The sequence below is a fragment of the Asterias rubens genome, chromosome 15, assembly GCF_902459465.1.
Source record: "Asterias rubens chromosome 15, eAstRub1.3, whole genome shotgun sequence".
Classification (NCBI taxonomy): Eukaryota; Metazoa; Echinodermata; class Asteroidea; order Forcipulatida; family Asteriidae; genus Asterias; species Asterias rubens.
This window is the reverse complement of record NC_047076.1, coordinates 9,381,797-9,395,843: the sequence shown is the minus strand read 5'-3', so window position 1 is coordinate 9,395,843 and position 14,047 is coordinate 9,381,797. Positions and strand designations below refer to the sequence as shown.

Below are 14,047 nucleotides of genomic sequence, written 5' to 3'. Positions count from 1 at the left end.
AAATTGAAAACTAGTTTATAATGCTTTTCTTTAAAGTTTTTTTTATGCTACAGTATGTCCAAGAAGCTTCTGATCAAGAGAGCGTTGAATTTGGTCTTTCCGCGTGCATTTTTTCCAACAAAATGCTCTCAGTGTCCAGACTCGAAAGATGAATATCTTTCGAGTCTGGACACTGAGAAGTTGCATAAAAACAAAACAATGGTGCATCAAGAAAGCGATCGATGGTAATCTAACACAAATTCATAACCCTAAACAGGACACTGACAGTGCACCAGCGAACAGATTCACATTAAACAAGGGGCGACGCGTTGGGAATGCAATGTGTGTAATCATGTGAATGTTTGTCATGAAATCGCAAACGACCTCTGGGACAGACAACTGGCGCGTAAACGATGGTCGATGGTTTTTAGTTCTCCTGTGAAAAGGGCTTTTAGGAATGTTGACATTCAAGAAAAATGGGTTCTACATATACATGAGTTAAAGGCACTGGACACTATTGGTAATTACTCAAATAATTGTCAGCATAAAAAACTTACTTGGTAACAAGTAATGGAGAGCTTTTGATAGTATTTTAAAAACATTGTGAGAAACGGCTCCAAGTGAAAGCACATGCTTTTTTTTATTTTGAGACCTCAGAATTAGACTTTGAGGTCTCGAATTCAATCATTTGAAAGCATACAACTTCAAGTGATAAGGGTGTTTTTTCTTTTATTATTAGCAACTTTGGCCACCAATTGAGCTTAAATTTTTTACAGGTTTGTTATTTTATGCATGTGTTGAGATACACGGAGTGAGAAGACTGGTCTTTGACAATTACCAATAGTGTTCTGGGGTGGATTTCACAAAGATTTAGAACTAGTCCTAACTTAGGACTAAGTCCTAGGAGATATTAAAACGTATGGCAAGTCCTAAGCTACATTGTGTAGGACAAGTAACTCATCCTAACTAGAGATAAGACTTTTCTAAACTCTTTGTAAAATCCACCCCTGTGTCTTTAAGATCAATCTTAGCTTTTTGTGAAATCCCCCGATCCCTAAACCTGCTTGATTGATGTTCTTGTATCCCTGACAGCTGAGCTGGGTGATTACGATGAGTTAGACCACACTCCAGAGATGGTGTCAGAGTTCAGATTTGTCCCCTACCAGACTGAAGACATCGAGGTGGAAGTTGTGGAGAAATTCAAAGAAATGAAGTAAATGATTTTTATTTGTATTTTCATTTCGTTTATTGATTCTGGTTGTGAAACCAAAGTACTCTCACAATTTAATCACCCATATGTGAGAAGACAATGAAGAAGTTTCAAATTTAGACGTGGGAGGAAAACCATAGAGAATTATCCCAGGGAAAACCCATGCAGTCAGGTAGGGACTGAAAACCCAAACCGCATAATGCCCCCAATTGGATTCGAACCAGGTTTCTAAAGGTGGAATTTGAGGAAAGAAACCACTATGCCAAACCACTATCAGGTTTCTTACATGTAGCTTCAGTAATTAATAAGGGAATCAATGTGTCGTGAAGAGGTTTTCAACTAGTGGTTTAATCCCAACGAGGCCTGGTTCTGGAGGTAAATTATAAAGAACCGGGCCTCGGCGGGTTTAAACCACTAGTTGAAAACCGATTCAACACACTTTGATTCCCATTCATAAATACCTTTTCGGTCAAAAACATCGACACTTTTTGGTCAAAAAGTAAAATAAATGCATAAGTTATAATTGTTCACCGATTTCTTTCAACACAACACCCCTCCAGCTGTGAAATGGTAAGGCCCTCGGCCCGATCTGGTAAACAACTCCTTATAAGGGAATGCTGTGCGTGTCGCGCGTATCGTGTGATGTGGCACAACTGTTTCAGCCGTTGCTCTCGACCAAAAGGAATGAAGAAACTGTCTTATAAGAACAGGTGCAAGCTCGCGCGTCACGCCCATGTTTTTACTGGTCATAAACAATATACACACCCACGTGACGCGCTCTCCACCAATAGGAATAGCGAAACTGTTTGATGTATTTATGAATGTTAACTTTTTTAGGCATTCCTTGTTATATTAAAATAATCTGGGCGACTCCAAAAACGGGTTCACCTATTCTCTTACAAAGACTAGCCTTCACAGTTGGTGTATCTCAACATATGCATAAAAAACCAAACCTGTGAAAATTTGAGCTCAATCGGTCATCAAACTTGCGAGATAACAATGAAAGAAAAAAACACCCTCGTCACACGAAGATGTGTGTGTTTAGATAGTTGATTTCGAGACCTCAAGTTCTAAACTTGAGGTCTCAAAATCAAATTCGTGGAAAATTACTTCTTTCTCGAAAACTATGGCACTTCAGAGGGAGCCATTTCTCTCAATGTTTTATACCATCAACCTCTCCCCATTACTCGTCACCAAGAAAGTTTTACGCTAATAATTATTTTGAGTTGTTACCAATAGTGTCCACTGCCTTTAACATGACAGGTTCTGTTTTTTGTTAATGGAACCTTTTCAGAATGTGAACATTTTTCATTGATTACTAAAAGTAAATGTTTCAAGTTTTACTTCCATTGAACAAATTTTCTTTTTCTTTTTCAAGGGGTCAGTCACCAGCTCAAGCGGAGATCAACTACTTGAATAAAGCAAAGTGGCTGGAAATGTATGGTGTAGACATGCATCATGTTATGGTAAGAAATATCTGACTAGGAATATCACAGTCCAGTGCACTACATTAAGTTTTATAAACTGCTAGTTAAAAAGCTAGTGTTAGCACTTTGGGACTAGTGAAATAAAACAAAACTTGCATGAGTTTTCTTGAAAGAACTTCTCAAGATCCAAGTTAGGCAATAGACCAATCCACTAAGCTCCACCCCATTGCGTATTGACCAATCACAACGCAACAAAGTTTTGACAAATAAGGTCCGACATGTGTGTGTGTATCTTGGCGCGCGCGGCAGAGTTGTGCAGAAAGGCATTGGAGAGCCCCACGTGTTCTTGCTAAAACGGTGTCGTGGGCGGAGCCTACTGGATCGGTCTATTCTATTTGTAGAGGACCTTGTTTTTGTAATTTGCCACTTGGTCTAATTGCAAGACAGGATGGTCGCGCGCGCGAACATTTTTGAACAATTTAATCTTTCTTGAGCAGCATTCCAATCAAACCTGTCCGAGCCTGTCCATGAAGTTGGTAAACAAACCGTAAAAAAATGCCAACAGTACGTCCACTCTGTTTGCAAACAGATAAAGCATTTTTAGCTACATTTTTTTTCAGAACGCACAATAGTGAGAATGTGTTGGGTGTGATTGGGGTACAGAGTTTTCAGCAAATCTTTAGAAATTGGGCCATGGTCATGAAACCAAGGCCTAACCTGGCTCTTAAGAGTTGATGTATTTTAAGAGATCATTCCCTTCACCCTGTCCAACATGAACAGCAGAAGTCCTTGGGCCACACAATAGACTGCTTAATCCGATAAGAAGCCTTTTTGTTATGGAATTATCCACTTGACTTGAGAGGATTAGTCATCACCCTAAAGATGGATTAACCTTTGGTCTTTGTGCAGAGTCATGGTATAAATCTGGCATACCCCTCTGTCTGCCTATGTTATCATGCTAAGCCAATATCTCTCACACTCTTTGAGAGCCAGTAGCCATTTCTAGACCATTAAACCTTTGTTTACGAAAAGAGTGACCTCATATACATTCCAGGGCTTTCCTGGAAAGCAAGATACTACATGGTCAGGTGGGAATTTTTATATTTTGTGTCGTAATTTCCACAAAAATTCAAGAGTTACAAAATGAATGCCTGAACAAGTGTTGCGATATGTTCCTCTTTCTTCATATCAAATGTGGATACGAATTAGTTGGTGCAATTCCCATAGGATATCAAATTCAATGTTTTATTCCTTTGAGCATCCTACAAATCATGCCTTTAGGAAGTCTATGTGGACTGTGTGGCTCTTTTAAAAAATGTAATGTCACAGGTTTACATGGTTGATTTGTCAGTCAATACACACCATGTACACCTCCAAACTTTTCTAATTTGTTTTTTGTCAAGTTTTGTCAAGTCAAGTGACACTTATTTTGTAGCATAACTTTAGATTTCCTGTTCTGTGAATAATGCACTGTCACTTTACAGGACCAACGTGAAGTCCACACATTTTCAAAGATCTTTGACTTGTTTCTCCTGCTATAGGGAAAAGACAGCCAGTCTTACTCGCTTGGCCTAACCCCAACAGGAATCCTAGTCTTTGAAGGCAGTCAGAAGATCGGCCTCTTCTTCTGGCCCAAGGTCACCAAGCTCAACTTCAAGGGGAAGAAACTCCATCTAGCTGTCGTGGAAGATGATGAACAAGTAAGTAGGGACAGTCTATATGACCCTTTAGGGACTGGACACCACAATACACCACAGGTCATGGGGACTCACTGTGGGAGTATTGTTGATCAATTACAGGTCTGGAATAACATGCAGGTCACGGAAACCAAAGACTTTCCAATAAGATTTTCGAATGGAAGTTCCCCATTGCAAAATGGCTAATGGCCTTGACCTCCCAATGTTGAAATTACAGGCCTTCAATTAACTTTTACATCAAGTATTCGTAGAGTTCTCCCTTAACAGTGGCCCATTCACTCAAAGTGGTCCCATTGGCAAATTTATTTTTAAATACAATCCCTGGTTCATTTGAAATATGGCATCACAAAAAAGCCGATAAACTAGTGAAATGACAAGCAATTTTGCAAGATGCAAATATCAGCAGCTGTAGTTGGTACCAGGGCATGCATGTTTTCAAGTTTGTATGCTTAATCTGCAATTGGAGGCAATGGAACTCCAGGTGGCAGCAGACATTCCAGGTAAAGAGCCAATGTTGATGTAATTCTGAGCATGCAAAGATTTCCGAGAACCAACGGATTCACCTGTTAAAGGCAGTGGACACTATTGGTAATTACTCAAAATAATTATTAGCACAAAACCTTACTTGGTAACAAGTATTGGGGAGAGGTTGTTAGTATAAAACATTGTGAGAAACGTCTCCCTCTGAAGTGTCGTGGTTTTCGAGAAAGAAGTCATTTTCATCGAATTTGATTTCGAGACCTCAGATTTAGGATTTGAGGTCTCGAAATCAAGCATCTGAAGCACACAACTCCGTGTGACAAGGGTGTGTTTTCTTTCATTATTATTGTGGGAAACGACTCCCTCTGAAGTAACTTAGTTTTTGGGAAAGAGGTAATTTTAAAGAGGTAAGAGCCCGAATCTTCACAGGCTTGTTATTTTATGCTTATGATGGGATACACCAAGTGAGAATCACTGGTCTTTGACAATTACCAAAGGTGTGCAGTGCCTTTAAGCAGGGTTCTCCCTTAACAGTGGTCTGTTAGTTATTAAATACCAGTTGAGACACCCAAGGACCAGACAAAATTTTGTCCACCTAATCTGCCTGGCTAGATCTTTACTTGCCAAAGCAACAATAAAGACAGTGGACACTATTGGTAGTTGTCAAAAACTAGCCTTCACAGTTGGTGTATCTGAACATTTGCGTAAAATAACAAACCTGTGAAAATTTGAGCTCAATCGGTCAACGAACTTGCGAGATAACAAAGAAAGGTTTTTTGCTAATAATTGTTTTGAGTCATTACCAATAGTGTCCACTGCTTTTAATACAAACTGATGGTTCATTTGTTAAAAAAATCCCATGCTGTTGAATGTTGAAAGAAAGCACAACATATTAACAGTGAAGAAGCTGGTGGACCCGTGAAATACCAGGCTAACCACTGAAAAGGTTAAGGGCAAACTCTTGTAAGTCTTCCTTCACCTAGCCCTGGCGGCCTTACACTTTCTTATTACATGTATACTGCAGCGTGGTGACGTCCAGGATATCAGGGTCCATTTCTGGGGCGGAACATTTTCAAATCTTACCGGCAAGAAGTGACTAATTTCAACAGATTCACATTCTATGGCAGCGTACATTTTTCTGCGCTGGGTTTTGGGTGTCATATTCTTCACAAATCCGTCATTTCTGGAAAAACTGCAGCTCCCAAGGTTAAGAAATTCCTGATTTGATCGTATTCTCACAGTCTTCCATGCATACTCCAGACACAGGACGCGCATATCCTTGCGCTGCGTTTGCGTGTTAATGCTGTGCAGTCAAGATCTGTGACCAAGTAACTGTACATAAATTTGTTTACATACGTCTTGCGTCTTTCACTCGAATGTACGTGTACGCACTGCAGCAGACAACACTGTGAAAATATGATCAAAACAGGAATTTGTTTAACCTTGGGAGCTGCACCCACCTCTACCCTCGCCACTAAACCCACACCCATCTCTACCCAGGGCCAAGAGCAACAGCACAACTTTGTTTTCCGTTTGGAGACCAACAAGTGTTGCAAGCACCTCTGGAAATGTGCCGTGGAGCACCACGCCTTCTTTAGACTACGAGGGCCGGTCAGACATCGAGACGAGAGACAAGGGTTCATACGCATGGGGTCAAGGTTCAGATACAGGTCAGGCTGACATGGTCGTACTATCTCATTTAGAGGGATTTTTTTTCAAAGGGTTTGGAGAGAGCTTCTTACAGTTGGGCTCTTCGTTCTGGGCTTGGTTTTGCTTTCATGTTCAATAATTTTGTGGGTTGATTTGGCCTTTGAATTTGGCCAATTAGATCACTGGCTAATGACAGTTATTGGTTATAGCCAAAGTGCACCCCAGCTAAATATCAACAGATGGCAGTGTTGTAGTCGAGACCTGGAAGTCTGAGGGGGAGACCCTGACAATCGAAACCGAGACCTAGGGGAGACCAGAGGGCATAGGGGGACATCAGCCCTTCCTCAACCAAGACTTTTGCAGTCCAAGGGCCGATTTAACATAGAACTAAGATTGGTCATACTGCAAATCAATCGTAGTTGCTAAGTAAAATGTGATGTCACAATACAAATCACTATGGTGATACTGAACAATTTCTTCCGGTGATTTTGATTGCTTTGTGAAATCGGCTCCAAGACCGAGATGCAACCCGAAACAGTAAAAAATCTCTTGAAAAAGGTCTTGAGAAGGTTATTGGGACCAAGACCAGGTATAGAGACCTACAACACCGGCAGATGTTTCACACCATTTTTTTCAAGGGGAGGTTTTGTGAGAGAAGGGTCCATACACAACGTTCAGATCGAGGTCAGGAAAACTGAGACTATACCATTTTTTATTAGAGAGGGATCTTTCCAAAATGAGGGAAAGCGTTTTCCTCTATATTTACCCTAGCTCTCTTTTAATAGCCAGGTATTAAACGGCGGGTAATGGCAGCAGCACGTGTATGGACACCAACCCTTAGAAATCTGAGAAACGATTCTTTGAGAAACAAATCACCAAACACTGGCTACTGGTACAGTGGTTACATGTCTTTCAAGCATAGTTTTTGCCATCATTAAATGAGGGAATCAGTGTGTGGTGAAGAGGTTATGAACAAGGTTATAACGTCAGAAATCCAAGCAGGGGCCACACAAAGGCTAACTCTGTTTAGCGTTTCTAGATTTGGTTATATCATCTGTTTAATACCCCCCTGTGATGTCCTCTCAGCCAATCGACATAGAGTAACAGTCCCAGGGGTTGATTTCACAAAGAGTTAGGACTCGTCTTATCTCGAGTTTGGACGAGCTACAGTGCAGGGTTGGGAATCGTTCATTAACCTGAGATTAGTCTTACGTTAGGAAGAGCTTTGTGAAATCGACTGCAGGTGTTTATGAATCTGTATTTACACCAACAGTGGCAGGACAGAATTCCAATCTGCTAAGACAAACCGGTCCCGACGATCGATGATGATCGAGAGAAGACCAAGCCAAAGATTCTCTCGCCGCCCTTCGTATGCCCAGAAAAGAGGTAAACAAAAAAGCCTGCGCTCTTTAACTGTTAGCTGCGCCCACTTCGCACATATACCTATTGATCTTGGACTCAATATTTTGAGTATCGTAATGTAATACCCAGTGCATACTCCTTGCAGATACATTGTACTTCATGCCATGGGAATTTGATTGTGTTACCAATGGAAGAAATAGTGCATACCGAGTATTGCATCACCAAAATATGATTCGCATGAAGTATGACCCAGGCTACAGAAAGAAATAACCCTTAGTTGACCTGATATGTACTTTTACGAGGAGATTTAACCTTGTTTGAATTATCATTTTCTGTCATATAAAATCAGATGTCTAAGAAAAAGAACAAACATCTTTAGATCATTAAACATTTTGGGAGCAACTACTCTAGTTAGGTTGCTAGCAAGTTTCCTGTAGCATTGCTCTGTGTTGCAAGGCCCTAAGCTGTAGTAGTTTTCAAGGGTTCATATCTTGTGTCAGTGCAAAAACATTGTATTTCTTGTAATAGAACTTACGTTATGCAGGAGTTTCTATCTATTCTAAAATGCCCAGCCCATATGTACACACAAAACAAGAAAGCCCCAAGATTTAACAGTTTTGCACGAGATAAAAGTACAGCACTTTCAAGCGATACACAGTGTTTTTGTATAATCGTAATGTGACGTACTAGCAAAATCAAGCTATAGGCCTAATGTTTTTGCAAATAGATTTATAATGATTTTGCAAAATTTAGATACATGTATGTACAGTATGAGCTTTTTTTTTTTTTTCTCCAAATTTTGGACAAGAAGTTTTTTTTAAATTGACATGAACGTTTCTGCAAAATCCAGAAATAAATTGTTGTAAATTCATTTATTTATTATTTCCAATCCTGCAGCAACTCATCTGCAGCAAAGTGCAGCCCATGCAGCGGCCCATGCAGCCTCCATGCAGAGCCATGGGTAAGTCAAGAACCAAAAACCATGAAAAAGTACCTAAGCACATCAGGATTATGTACATGTATGCTTACCAGAATAGGGTCACCAGGCAAAATGTCATTTGTCCAAATACAATCTGTGACTGGTATCTGCTAATTTTTGCTTAGCCAAAAAATGTATAAGCGTTTTTTTCTGCTTAATCTGCTCTATGAAAATCGGGCCTGGGATACCAGTCCCAGATGGCTACATAAGAAATGGTGTTTCAGCTGGTAACCTTTTTATGGTATGCATAATAAGATAAAGTAACATGTGATGGACTGACATCCTGTCAATACCAAGATTAATGCTAAACCGGATCTAAACACTGACCTGATGAGCCATGTTGGCTCGGCCCAGATTTTAGTTTCTTGATTTTGTTAAATAGTTAGTGAACCAGACCTCTTTGTTTAGCATTTTTCCAGTAAGTTTACCAACCCTATAAAACCTCTCATCTGTAAGGGTTTTGTAGGATGGCACAACTGACTGTGATTATTTTATTCTAATCTTGTCTTTTTGTATTGTGTTCAGTTCTATCGTTTTGGTTTTATATAGTGTTTTGTGTATTTATGTGTTTTTTCTATACTTTAAATAATTATTGAGAGACGACATCATGGAATTTCTAGCTTTGGATTTAAAGGTTGAATCTTATTTAATGTAACCTAGGCATGATATAAGCAATACCAGCACGCTCCCAAGCCATGCTGTCATGCCACAGAGCTTGATGGTCAACGTTGACGTCACCCCAGTCGGACCCAACCGTACCATGGCCGGCAGCACCTCCAGCCAAGTCAATGTGATGCAGAGTCAAGTCACACCAATGACTGACCCAAATGACTCCATGAACCTAGTGGAGACTAACGTGGATACGGGGGCTACGGCGGAGATGGTACCGCACAGCGCGAGACGGGATATGATTGGGGTAACGCTTAGCATGGATGATGATATGGACGATCCCATGCAGTCTGGACTGAGTAAGTTTGAACACAAGAGGGCAGATTAAAAAATGTCTCGGCAGGGTAGCAAAGCATTTCAAATTATAGCATGCAGGGATGTGATTTTTTCCGTTTGAAACCGAAATTCCTTTTTGTTTTTTGTTTTTTTTTCCTAAAAAAGAAATTCTGTTTCTTTTGCCATCCCATCATCCCATACCAAGAATGCAGCAATAATGGTTGGGTGTCTTGCTAATGTAGACAAGAGTCACGACTGGGACTCACACTCTGCTGATCAGAAACACTACCTCTTAGTGTGGTCATTCTGTGATTAGGGAATCGGACAAAGATGAAAACCCCAGTGATTGCATGAACATTTTGAATATTTGTTTGTAGGTAAGGCGGAGCTAGCCCAAGCTAAGCTGAAGGGTCTAGAACACGAGCCCTGTGCCATCCAGCCCAATGCCAGAGTTCGTCCAAACATCATCACCACCCCGATGGGGGCCACCGTGGTCAACTCAAACCTCATCAAGCAGAACAATAACCAGACCACCAAGATGCTGGTCGGGGGACAACTCACAGCAGACCAGATCAAGTTTAACCCGCTGAAGGCTGCACTGGATGAACGCAATCAGACCCCGGTGGGTGAAACAGAGAAGATCTCAGATTTGAAGTACAAGCTGCTCCAGCCAGAGTCTGCTAAAAACATTCTGATGGTTGAGATGGATGATGGACAGTTTCGGTAAGGAAAATGTTCAAGCCTTTGCGGTACAAAACTTTTTTTTATGTCTTTTTTCTGTCTTCCTTTTGATGATCGCATAAGGACAAAAATACACACTATTTAACAGGTGGTGTTAAGATTTGTTTTCACATATATTGCGCTGCAACTCAAAACTACAAAATGTTGTTACATAGTGCTAAAGTAAAGTTGGTCAGTAGTTGCTGCCAAAATGATTACTGTCCAGTTTGTAAGGAACAATTTCATCCAGCAATTTTGCTAACAATTTTTGTGCACAGGGATTGCTAAATATTGAGATGCAAATGATGGTCTTTGAGTAGCAACTGACAAATTTTGCATAGCATTTTGCTCTGATGTACAAGGGAAGATCAGTCACTGCTTCTAACAAGTTGTAAGACCCTTCCCAACTATGATGATGGGTCAAAATTTTGATTTCTTTCCTTTTAAATTGCTGGCAACAAAAATTATCACTGCAAAAAATTGCATCTGCTACCAAAGCTCATTTCAAAAACAACTCAGTGGAGTTGTGACCTTTGATCTTGCCTAAAAAAAGCTGCGTAGATAATGATCTCTGCAAATGATTACCAGCTTTTTGCTCCTGTAATTTGGGCTAGATTTAGGTTGAAGGTCAAAAGAGCATGTGCAAAGGGTAAAGCAGTTTTGAATTTTAGTAAGAGATATTTAGCCAAACAAAAGTCTTTTAATAAGACCTCATGTCATCATAGAAGCTGTCCATTTCATGCAAATCCTTTGGATTTTTCAACCATTTTTGATGTGGAATTCATTTCAACTTATGACATTCCAATAAGCATGTGTGGCTTTAAAAGAAACATTCATTCTGCTGGTATTCTTGTGGCAATTTTGCTTTCTTGGAAAAAAATAATTGTCATTGATGAAAATAGTTCATCAGATTTTCCTTGATGTAGCGGTGAAATTTTATTTACTCTGTGAACTTTGTGTTTACTGTGTTTATTTTGTTTTCTTGCGTTTTTGATGTGTTCATTTATTTTGGATGTTGTATTGCTTTTGCATGAAACAATTCTGCAATTTTGGTGAAAATTCTGCTTCTGTGGGTGACCCACTAAACTGACAAGAAGACAACACTTTTTCTTGTTTATTATTGTTGTGAAGCCCCCTTTTTAGACCTGTATAGAAGCAGATTGTGATTTGAATGCATTTCTCACATAACAGTTTCAACCAATGAGATTCGTTTTTATCAGGAAATTTCTCAATCATAGTCAAACGGATTTTGTAATTGGTCCTAAACTTATTCCAATAATCAGGTTGGAGTTCAACCAATGAGGTCATTGCTTAGATTACATTTAACAAGACATATTGTTAAACAGCAGCTCTGATTGGCTAATGAATCTAATAACTACAAAAGCAGACCTGCCAACCTGTACGCATTTTGCGTACCATGCACGCATTTTCACCCCTGAGTACGGTGGTACGAGATATTCTGCAGAACGTACGCAAAAAGCTATATATATCGCGGTGTTTTAAAACTGCAGCACGAACGGACAATTTTGTTCTCAATTTAATCAACTGTTATTCGTTCGACCCCAAGTGCAAAAACAACAGATCAAAAACACCCCACATCTGAGTGATAATTATGTGCTTCGATAAAAAAGAGGTTGTGCTTAGAATTATTTTTTAAATTCTTACTCCCGCTGGAAAACTAATAAACCAATGCGTAACAGAGGGTGTGGGAATGGCGCATACCAGTTTGGTCAACCTGGTATAGTACATGTACAGCCTTATGCATGGATGTACATGTACATGTATGTGCACACAACGCACGTGTTCGGCTCTAATTCGTTCGGCGTCGCCGTGTGTTATATGCAACATGGACGCCGATCGAAGGCGAAGTGTCAGTGATGGGGGAAAAAGTACTCCTCCACCCGGAAAAAAGAGAATGCATGCTCCGAAGAAGTTTCTTCTTAAACGTGGAAAATAATGCATTTTGCACAGTGCACGTGTGCAGTCGGCAGTGCACACACTTCATTTGATTTAGACATCTCACTCAAAGAGCGGCAGCAGTTTAGGTCAGGAGGTAGTCATGTTATTATTTACGTCACGATTTTTCCCAACTCCCGAGAATTTGGGGAGAATAATGGGAATTTAATGGCCTGTAATCTTTGTATAAGCCTGATAAGGGAAACAAATGAATTGAAGCATGCCTGAATTGAAGTGGAACTGGAAAACTCTACGGTGGGCTTTCGTTTGTCCGTTTACTGGGCAACCAAAGATGGATACCAAGTTATAATATTTGCATGCCGAGTTTAATTTACTAATAATTTAGGAAGTTACTAATTAGGAACATTGTTCAACAGAGCTTGTCAATGAAATTAATATATGTTATGGATCATAAATGTGTCAAAATGGGCTTACCGCCCGTAGGGAAACCCCTGGCCAATTTTTTTGTGATATTAAAAAATAAATAAAAAGAAAATAAAAAATTGCCCCTTCAGTTTTAAATCCTTGATCTAGGCATTTGGAACATGGTTCCAGCAGTCAACTGGTTATTTCTTTTTCATTTTTTTTTTTCAGACTGTTAAGGTCACATGCACAAAAAGTCAGAAAAGGCCACATCAACCACCCCCAAGATAAACACTGATATTATGATACAACTTTTTTTTATGAAGTAGCCTGCATTTTGTGTGAATATGATATATAATTACATTAAATGAATGGTTCATCTAAAATGAAGTGGTCCATGGTTTTTGCTGACTGACCGTAAGCATTGAGCCATATGCCGTTGTGCACTGGGCGATCATGTTTATGCCGCTGCGATAATGTAGTACTCAAATTTTTTTTACAAGGTTGGCAGGTCTGCAAAAGTGATAAAGTACCAACCAATCAAATCATTCCTGTGAAGTTTACGAAAGATGCTACTTGTTTATTTTCGGTACAGCAATGCCCTCAATCCATCGTGAGAAACTACAGAACCAAAGAATCCCTTTTGTTTGTTTTTGTGGAAATGCATTTAATCAGTGTTGCCCTTCCTCTGTCCCCCATGTGTGTGTATGTTCGCTTTTATTGTTTCCAGACGCCACAACTCTCTACCCCCACACAGCCGGGTGGATACCCCACAACGCCCAGCCAGCAAAAGCTTCTCTAGCATGCAGAATGTGTAAGTTTCCCCTTACCCCAAACTCCGACCCTCTCTCCAATTATCCTTACTGCTAGCAAACAGACTTGGTTGTATTTCAGGAACCTCTAAATTTCCTATTGGGATGACACCCCTGGTGTCGATTTCACAAAACTCTTCCTAACTTAAGATTAATCTTAGGACTTAGGACGAGTCCCAACCCTGCACTGTAGCATGCAGACCTTAAGATTAATCCTAAGTTAGGAAAAGTTACTCGACCTAAATCGAGATAAGACGAGTCCTAACTCTTTGTAAAATCAACGGCAGGTCTACGCATTTTTATATTAAATTTTGGTTTGCTCATCACTTGTTAAGCTATAAATCTCTTCACTTTATAGTGTTTCCAACGCCTTAGGCAAAAAATCCTCAAGCGACAGGAGTTGGTCTCAGACCCATGGGGCCCTGGAACAGCCCCATGGTGTAGTTTGCTGCGCAATTCTGCCCTTA

General features: G+C 40.0%; 1 protein-coding gene across 8 annotated transcripts in view; it reads left to right on the top strand.

The window, feature by feature from the left end:
• LOC117299772 (band 4.1-like protein 5) overlaps positions 1-14,047 on the top strand; it is a 44,862-nt gene that overhangs the window by 15,267 nt on the left and 15,548 nt on the right. For 5 of the 8 annotated variants that reach the window (XM_033783280.1, XM_033783286.1, XM_033783285.1 and 2 more), the window contains exons 6-14: positions 1,072-1,192; positions 2,568-2,655; positions 4,158-4,316; positions 6,294-6,463; positions 7,717-7,829; positions 8,703-8,766; positions 9,445-9,752; positions 10,107-10,452; positions 13,499-13,582. In XM_033783280.1, the coding sequence (XP_033639171.1) occupies positions 1,072-1,192; positions 2,568-2,655; positions 4,158-4,316; positions 6,294-6,463; positions 7,717-7,829; positions 8,703-8,766; positions 9,445-9,752; positions 10,107-10,452; positions 13,499-13,582 (1,453 nt within the window). The remainder of the gene's footprint in view (positions 1-1,071; positions 1,193-2,567; positions 2,656-4,157; positions 4,317-6,293; positions 6,464-7,716; positions 7,830-8,702; positions 8,767-9,444; positions 9,753-10,106; positions 10,453-13,498; positions 13,583-14,047) is intronic. The other 3 variants (XM_033783284.1, XM_033783283.1, XM_033783282.1) reach the window with 1 other exon arrangement.